Below are 8,723 nucleotides of genomic sequence, written 5' to 3'. Positions count from 1 at the left end.
GTAGGTGATTAAAACTCAAAGGGGGGGCGTGGTCTGCCAAGCCCCTTTATACCACTTTTGTCATGTAAGCTTCTTCCTGGTCTCAAGTGGCCAATTGGGAGGAATATTTTGAACCCCAGGTTTCCCAGGGAAGGTGCAAGGCTCAATTCACACCTGTGAATTGTGGACAATTGGGCACCTTTGGAGGTGATGGGTGGGGGTTCCCTATCCTTCCTGGGGAAGTGATCAAGGCGTGTCAATTACTGAGATCAGCCAGAAGGGTAGCCATTAGCTAGCCCATTCACTGTCTGGTTTTTGTGTATAGTAGAGGCTGGGCAAGACAGCACAGCTGTGTTCCCAGGACATCAAAGGCTACCTGTCTCCCTTGCTTGTTTCTCTCTCTCTTTCTCCCAGTGGCAGGGGGGAGAGGAAGAAAAGGCCGAGTGGGGGGTTCATGTCTGGCTACAATCAGTCAAAATAAAATGCTTTGGCATGGTTTATGCTCCAGAATTAGGCTGATGTCAGGTCACTTAGGTCAACCTGATTTTGTCAGTGTATTGAATACAGCCATGATGCTGCTGCCAGTGTGCATGAGAGGTGTAGGGTGTATGTTGGTGTAGTTGAGGTGACAGTGTCCAGGTAGATATTGCATTACTGTTCTTGGCTGTTGGCTGTCATTCTTGTCAATTTCACCACTCCTGAACTTCACAAGAAGGTCCAGAAGGGTGATGGCCTACAGTCAGAGCCTGGCTGTGCAGCATCCCAGCCCCCACTCAAGGAGGTGAGAAGCCTGGACTGGCTGCCCCTGGCCTGGGGAACTGAAGCCTGGTGGTTGGTCGCGCTCTCAGTGGGGAGGTGAGTCTTGGCCACTCCCTCTCCTCACCCCCCACTATATACACCCAGTGCCCCTCTTCAGTCAGAGGCAGGGGTCAGACTAGAGACATGCACCACTGATTGAAGGAAAGTAATGTGGGCATCAGCTGTGAGGCAATTACTATGGGGACTGTAAGCCAACCTAACATGGGTCAGATGAAATTTGTTGTGTAAACAAGGCCTTTGAGACTGTAAGTACATCATATGGCTTCTTTTGGTTGCAGATACTTTTACTGCAATATGGGAATGAGGAAGACCAACACTGATTGGAGGAGCATCTTTGCTAGAACTCTTGATTTAGCTCAGTGAAGATGTGTGATTTAGTAACTCTGTGAAAGAATCTGTATAGGTAAGTAGTATGCATTTGCTGTCTGTACAGGAAAGTAACATCTTTGACTGTTTTTGAGTATTTGAATTGGTACCCAAGTCCAGATCAATAACTGTGGATGCAAAGAAGTCATGCAGAATCTTCTTGATCCAAAAGTAGAAAGAGCCAAATGGGGAAGCTTGGTGATTTGAGCATGAGGTTTGGAACACTTGTTTATTTCCTGCAGTCTTAGCTCTGTCTTAAGGTGGAATTGTATACATTTTAGTGGTTTTGTTGGATGAGCCCTTGAAAAATTAAGTGCATGTCGTCTTTGCGTGGACAATAAAGCTTCTGTGGTCAGGTATCGGCATGCATATGTCAAGTTTTTTGCAGAATGGAGCCTTACTCTGTCTCTGGGCTCTTGCTGTCTGCCTTCCACTTCATAGGCATCTGCATTTTTGTGGAATATGTATTTAGTTTGTAACACTCTGGCCGTGGGATGCTGTGAGGTAGTATGGTGTCTAGATGTAAACATATTAGTTTGAGATTTGACTGTGACCTGCTTCATCATTGGAGTGGCGAAAATTATTGAAAAAAGGGATTTGGAGTTGCTTATATGGTACCGAACGGTTTAATGACCTTTGTCTGAAACATTTGACATTAGACATTGGTGCACATTTCTGTTTCTCAGACTTGAGACAATGCACTTTGGATAATGTTCACCACCATTCATCACTCCTCTTCAGACCTTTCAGGTTGTGCTTTTTTCTTTGTTCTCCCTTTTGCGTATATTAGCACTTGGGAGGCTACATTTGAATCTGAGTTAATCTGAATCAGAATGCAAAGTTTCAGAAACAATATTTACAAATTTGTGGTGCTGGTATGAGCCAATTAGCAAGACTGAATACATAGAAATGCTAAAAGCAGAACATACCAGGCTACTGGTTTATCGAACAGTGGTGTAAAAGCCACCAGCTTTCTCTCAAGTCTCTATATTGTAGGATTCATATAGGAAGAAAATGTCTTACCTTGCAAGCACTTTTTCATGTAACTTGTCAAACCTCCACATTTGTTTTTAGTGTTATCCATTAACTTTCTTTTTTCCTCCCAAAGGTTTACTCACCTATTAATGTGTGACGGTCGTTGTGTCGACAGATGAAGTCTGCCATTGGAGAGGGTATGACCAGGAAGGAGCATTCACATGTTTCCAATCAGCTGGTATGCATTACCTTTCTTATGTGCAATCTGTAGTGAGCTGAAGGTAACATCTTTGCTGCTACCAGTGAGCACCCTGAAAAGTTCATATGTGGTTAGCGCTTTGAAATCTGAAGCAGCCTCACTCTAAAGTTGAGACTCTGCTGATAAGAGCTCTTGTACAAATCTAAGCAACCCCTCTCCCTATTTGGATGTGCTGACTACTAAAAAACCCTCTTTGGTTCCTGGCCTTTGTCTGAAACATACCTATGCTCTCTGTGTAACAAAGAATAGTGTATGGTGTTTTTTCCTGGCTTGTTGTGCCATATGCTGCTTTATCTTTCTACACAAACCACTCTGTCTCTTGTGCAGTGTCATTATCCAGTAAATGCTGAAAATCCAACCAAAGTCAAGTTTTGTTCTCTAAGTAACTTATTCTAATAGTAATCTATTCAGATTCTTAACACTGCACCAAATCCTGTGGGGTCTGAGCAATATCATACTGTTTCTTGTGCCCCTATTCCTCAGCTCTGCTTAACATCATTCAAGACTCTGGAATAAAAGCCCCAAATTCTTTTGTCCTACCCAGACAGTACTCTCTTGACAATGGATTTAAAAACTCACATAACCACTTGTAAGAGGTCAAACACCTCATGATCTTTTTCCCTGTTTGTTTCCCCTCCCTTCTAGTATGCCTGCTATGCAATTGGAAAGGATGTGAAGGCTGTAGTTGAAGAGGCTCTTAGCTCAGATCTTCTGAATCTAGAGTTTTTGCAGAAGTTTGAAAGGAACTTCATTGCTCAGGGTGAGTGTGTGGGACACTGAAACCATGTTGCACTGGAGTGACTAGGTCTGGATTTTGATGCTGACCCTCTGAGCTGTTCCATAACTTAATCTCATTCCTCTTCAGGTCCCTATGAAAATCGTACTGTTTACGAGACCCTGGACATTGGCTGGCACTGTCTGCGAATGTTCCCCAAAGAGATGCTGAAGAGAATTCCTCAGAGCACGCTGGCAGAGTTCTACCCTTGAGACTCTACTGCAAAGCACGAAGCCCAGCTCCATCTCTATCTCTGCACTCTGTGAAAGGCTGTTGAGTTTCCTCTCATGTGTTGGTGTTTACTTGTCACTCCTGTAATGACAAGCAAGAATAAGTGACATGTTGTGCCAGTGCTACTGATGTGTTAAGGAGATAAATTTAAAATATCCCTTTCCAAAGCCTGGATCTTCACTGGTTTTGGTAAAATGCTTGAGGGGAAGAACCTTGAAAGTCACCTATCTCTGTAGATGTATGTAACTGCAGTTAATAGAATTGTCTTATAGACTGATGTTTGTTGTGTTAAATCATCTTAGGAGAGGGATTACCAGATGCTACACTTGGTCTCCAATCCAGGAACAAATAACTAGTTATCTAGGAGGAGCCAAGGAGCAAATGGTACACCTCTCCCCACTTGCCCAGAGCATCTGTGTTGAGTCTCTTCCTGTGCTACTGCTCTGCTGTTGCTTAGAACAGATGGTGCTCTGCACTGCCATGCTATCCAATTGATGGAGAGACTAGCAAGAGGAAATTTGGCTTTGTGGCAGTGTACATCTGAGCACCAGAACACAATTCCCTCTTGGCTTTAATTAGAGCTGGGGGGTGGTTGGTCATTTTGCTGCTGTCCCCAGAGTATGTATATTTGAATTGCAGCATTTGCACAGATGTACTTTGAGTAGCCCAGCAAGAGTCCTACCTCTTCAGGGATCCGAAGGAGTAGATCTCTATATAAGGATCATCAGATTTTGTCCTAATCTTGGGCCAAGGAGTCAATCAACCTGTTAAACTGTCCCTTGAAGAAAAGGTAGAGAAGCAGGAAACTTACTGCAACCATTCCACTTCCCAAAATATAGAAATTGCCAATATAAATGCTAATACCCACTGCTATCCCAGATGATGCAAACCCTGATAGTATAGCACTGTGGATGATCCAAAGGTTGAGGCTCTCCTCATTGGAAAACTGAACTGTTATCCCATTCTAGGAGGACCATACTACACCAGTTCCTCCAGGTGCAATTGTATTGGTGGGGCCCCAATTAATTTTGTAATTCAGCAGTCTTTTTCTAGATGATGCAAAGGGGATTTGTCTAGCCAGTTTAGAGTGGGTGACAGTGACAGATCCCAGACAGTATCTCCATGCTTGGAATTATTTTAAAAATGGTTTAAAGCCTGTGCTGAGCAGGTTTGAGTTCCTCCTTTGCCTGCTTTCCATTTCCAGGCTAATCTGGTCACTTGAGATTTTTGCTTTCCACACATGAGTTTGGAACCATGTTTCTACCTTTCTGGACAAGCGTTAAACTCAGAGGTGCAACATTGTTTAAACTGTGCTGATTACTCTGACTTCAGCTTGTCCTTGGTGTTGCCTCTGCAGCTCTGTCCTACGCTGGTCTGATTTTTCTTGTTTGGTCTCTGTAACTTGGGTGCAGTAGCAATATTTTAGTGTGTTCCATCTGAAAGTTGTCAGTTCTATTTTTCTTGGGGAGGGGGAAAATAGGAAGGTGTTGGCATGAGAATATCTTAATGTAGAAAATGTGATATCTGAATCAGTTAAATATGAAAAATCAACGTTGGAGGAAATCAAGTCTCAGTGACTCGATAGTGAAAAAAGTTCTGCCTTGGGCTTTCTTGAGGTTTGTTAAATTTTTTAGAAGTAATTTAGAACACAGCATGTGTTCCCCCTTATCTCCCAGTTCCAGTGAAACTCTTACACATGCATCTGCTATGGTAAAGTACAAAACTCAAGACCTACTGATAAAATTGTGACCAATCTTCCTCTAGGTTTGTCAGCAATTTTTACATGGAGACATGAGCTTGCATCTGATTAGTTTTCCCAAGTACAGTTATCAGAGCAGTAGCCAGGTAAATCTGTCTCGACAAATAAGCAGTCCTGTGGCACCCGATTGACCAACAGATTTATTGGATCATAAGCTTTTTGTGGGCAAAGACCTATTTTGTGAGGTGCAGCCCAACTACAATTGTGATTGTGGTTCTGTGCATAAATAGGCAATGACAAATTAGTTGTGCCCCTGGTGGAGCAGTATCCCTGGACTAAATCTGTAATTCTACAAACATGCAGCAGTGGACATTGAAACTTAGGACAATTACCATGTCTCAGCTCTGGACTTGAATGTCCCCTCTCCTTATGCTTGCTGGTATGAGCTGTAGTGGTTCAGATATATAGATCACCATGGGTCTATCTTCTGCTTTTTGTAATACATTGGAAAATGAGGAAGAGTGAGGATCGTTTTATGGTCAGGAGCAGAGAAAGGGGAAGAGGTCCTGGTTCTGCGTTTTACCAAGTGTCCCTGGCCAAATCCTCTGCTGCCTTCCCCCACTAATAACATGGGGGTTCTATTTTTCTGGCACACCTATTAGTGACATGCATATGAAACAATGACATGCTAATAGCACATGAGATGCTGAAAACCAAGCCCCCCTTCTGCATCCAGTCAGAGCACTGCTAGGATTCAATGGGCACATCCTGCAAATTCTAGATGCACAAGTAGCAAAATTATCCTATGCTTGGAGCCTTTCTTGGTACAGCAGAGAAGTGGGACAAGAGCCAGCAGAAAGGCATTCGAGGGTGACCTTGGCTAATGCCATGCTTATATGCCGCCTTCCCCATCTGTAACATGTAAATCATACTCCCTTTTGTAAGGTGTTTTGTGAGCCTTTGATGGAAAGGGGGAAGGATGGTCATAGATTTGTAAGCTGAATGCTTGGGCAGCTGCCTAGGAGAGATTCAGGTGATGCTCAGCAGAGCACCCACAGCTGGCAGAATGTGCACCACCACTAGAAACATCTGCACATTTTGGTGCACAGAATGTATTCTGACCATGGATGGGGAAAAATCAGAGGGAATCCTGATCCTAACTTCCACTGAGTTCAGTGGAAGATGTTTAAATACATTTGACTCAGAGGCTTGCCCAAGGTCATGGAGGCAGTAGTCTTGCCCTCATTAATCATTCAGAAATTGCAAATCAGGGTCCAAAAACAATGAGTGGGTGATTGTTGCAAAGCAAAGCTGTTGGGTGTTTGTGCAGAACCAGGGACTGCACAGGAATCTCCTGAGTTCTAGTGGAGAGCTACACTCCCCTTAGAGGAAAGGATGGTGATTAAGCTTTTAATTTAACTGCTTTAAATTATGGTAGCCTAGTGAACCTGCTTTCTAGCTAAGGGGAGACTGGATTTGTCTGGGCTTGCTCTTTGCTTGGAATTTACAGAAGAGGATTCAAAGTTCATGAGTGACCTCATGCAAAGGGAAATTCAAACCATCAGGCTGGCAGAAAGGATTCTTTAAGCAAAGCAGCACCTGCATATGTGCCACCCACTTCTCAGAGCTGACTATGTCCAGCGATCTTTTAAAAAAGCCTTGTGCAAAATACCCAGAAAATACATAGGGCTGGATTCAAGGGCCAGAAGTGAACAGAAATCTATCTATTGACTTCAGTGGGCTTTTGCCTGTAAACTGATTAGGACTGGAAAGATTAGCTTTGTATTAGTAAATGTTTTTAAACATGAGTTCCACCCTGCACATGCAAACTGTTGGAAAAATATTTCCGTCAATAATGAAAATTTAGGGTTAGGCAAAGTCAGAAAAGTGCTGCTTGGGAACTAAGAGAATGTTCTTTGAAGTGCTTTATTTTGTATATTTTGACATGTGATGTTGACTGTGAGTCAGTGGTTATAAAGGTTTAACTTTCTAAATCTTGATGTCTGTTATCATAGTAACAAGTCTCCAGGACCAGATGGCATTCACCCAAGGGTTCTGAAAGAACTCAAATGTGAAATTGCGGATTTATTAACAGTGGTTTGTAACCTATCCTTTAAATCCACTTTGGTACCAAATGACTGGAAGACGGCCCATATAACGCCAATATTTAAAAAAGGCTCTAGAGGAGACCCTGGCAATAATAGACGGATAAGTTTAACATCAGTACCAGGCAAATTAGTAGAAACGCTAGTAAAGAATAAAATTGCAAGGCACGTAGAAGAGCACGAATTGTTGGGCAAAAGTCAGCATGGTTTCTGCAGAGGGAAGTCGTGTCTAACTAATCTATTAGAATTCTTTGAAGGAGTTAATAAACATGTGGACAAGGGGCACCCAGTGGACAGAATATACCTAGATTTCCAGAAAGCCTTTGACATGGTCCCACACCAAAGTCTTTTATGTAAATTAGGCGGTCATGGGATAGGAGGAAAGATCCTTTCATGGATTGGGAATTGGTTAAAAGACAGAAAACAAAGGGTGGGAATAAATGGTAAATTTTCACAATGGAGGAGGGTAACTAGTGGTGTTCCCCAGGGGTCAGTCCTGGGACGGATCCTGTTCGACTTGTTCATCAATGATCTAGAAAATGAGGTAAGCAGTGAGGTGGCAAAGTTTGCAGATGACACCAAGTTGTTCAGGACAGTCAAAACCAAAAGGGATTGTGAAGAACTACAAAAAGACCTCAGCAAACTGAGTGATTGGGCAGCAAAATGGCAAATGAAATTTAATGTGGGTAAGTGTAAGGTAATGCATGTTGGAAAAAATAACCCAAATTACACGTACTACATGATGGGGTCAAATTTAGCTACGACAGATCAGGAAAGGGATGTTGGAGTTATAGTGGATAGTTCTCTGAAGACATCCACCCAGTGTGCAGCGGCAGTTAGTAAGGCAAATAGGATGCTAGGAATTATTAAAAAAGGGATCGATAATAAGACAAAAGATATCATACTTCCCCTATATAAAACTATGGTGCGCCCACACCTTGAGTACTGCCTTCAGATGTGGTCTCCTCACCTCAAAAAAGATATATTGGCATTAGAAAAGGTTCAGAAAAGGGCGACTAAGATGATTAGGGGCTTGGAATGGGTCCCATATGGGGAGAGGCTAGAGACTGGGACTTTTCAGTTTGGAAAAGAGGCGATTGAGGGGCAATATGATAGAGGTATATAAAATCATGAATGGTGTGGAGAAAGTGAATATAGAAAAATTATTTACCTTTTCCCATAATACAAGAACTAGGGGACACCAAATGAAATTGATGGGTAGTAGGTTCAAAACTAATAAAAGGAAATTTTTCTTCACACAGTGCACAGTCGACCTGTGGAACTCCTTGCCCGAGGAGGCTGTGAAGGCCAGGACTCTATTAGGGTTTAAAAAAGAGCTTGATAAATTTTTGCAGGTTAGGTCCATAAATGGCTATTAGCCAGGGATAAAGTATGGTGCCCTAGCCTTCAGAACAAGGGCAGGAGATGGATGGCAGGTGATAAATCACTTGATCATTGTCTTCTGTTCTCCTTCTCTGGGGCACCTGCAATGGCCACCATCAGCAGATGGGATGC

General features: G+C 42.8%; 1 protein-coding gene across 1 annotated transcript; it reads left to right on the top strand.

Annotated features, from left to right (window-relative positions):
- The first annotated feature begins 1,172 nt into the window (after positions 1-1,172).
- On the top strand, positions 1,173-7,091 carry LOC142004219 (V-type proton ATPase subunit B-like). Its single transcript, XM_074981716.1, has 4 exons — positions 1,173-1,201; positions 2,273-2,377; positions 3,044-3,158; positions 3,264-7,091. The coding sequence occupies exons 2-4, from the start codon at positions 2,315-2,317 to the stop codon at positions 3,383-3,385; spliced, it is 300 nt and encodes a 99-aa protein (XP_074837817.1). The 5' UTR covers positions 1,173-1,201; positions 2,273-2,314; the 3' UTR covers positions 3,386-7,091.
- Positions 7,092-8,723: the final 1,632 nt, after the last annotated feature.

Source organism: Carettochelys insculpta, chromosome 31 (assembly GCF_033958435.1).
Source record: "Carettochelys insculpta isolate YL-2023 chromosome 31, ASM3395843v1, whole genome shotgun sequence".
NCBI classification, from domain to species: domain Eukaryota; kingdom Metazoa; phylum Chordata; order Testudines; family Carettochelyidae; genus Carettochelys; species Carettochelys insculpta.
The sequence above is the reverse complement of the archived record's forward strand: the minus strand, read 5'-3'. Positions and strand labels throughout refer to the sequence as shown.

Coding starts and splice junctions, on each gene's coding strand:
- LOC142004219 (XM_074981716.1), top strand. CDS start 2,315: ATGAAGTCTGCCATTGGAGAGGGTATGACCAGGAAGGAGCATTCACAT. Junction 2,378..3,043: donor CACATGTTTCCAATCAGCTG/GTATGCATTACC, acceptor CCTCCCTTCTAG/TATGCCTGCTATGCAATTGG. Junction 3,159..3,263: donor AAGGAACTTCATTGCTCAGG/GTGAGTGTGTGG, acceptor ATTCCTCTTCAG/GTCCCTATGAAAATCGTACT.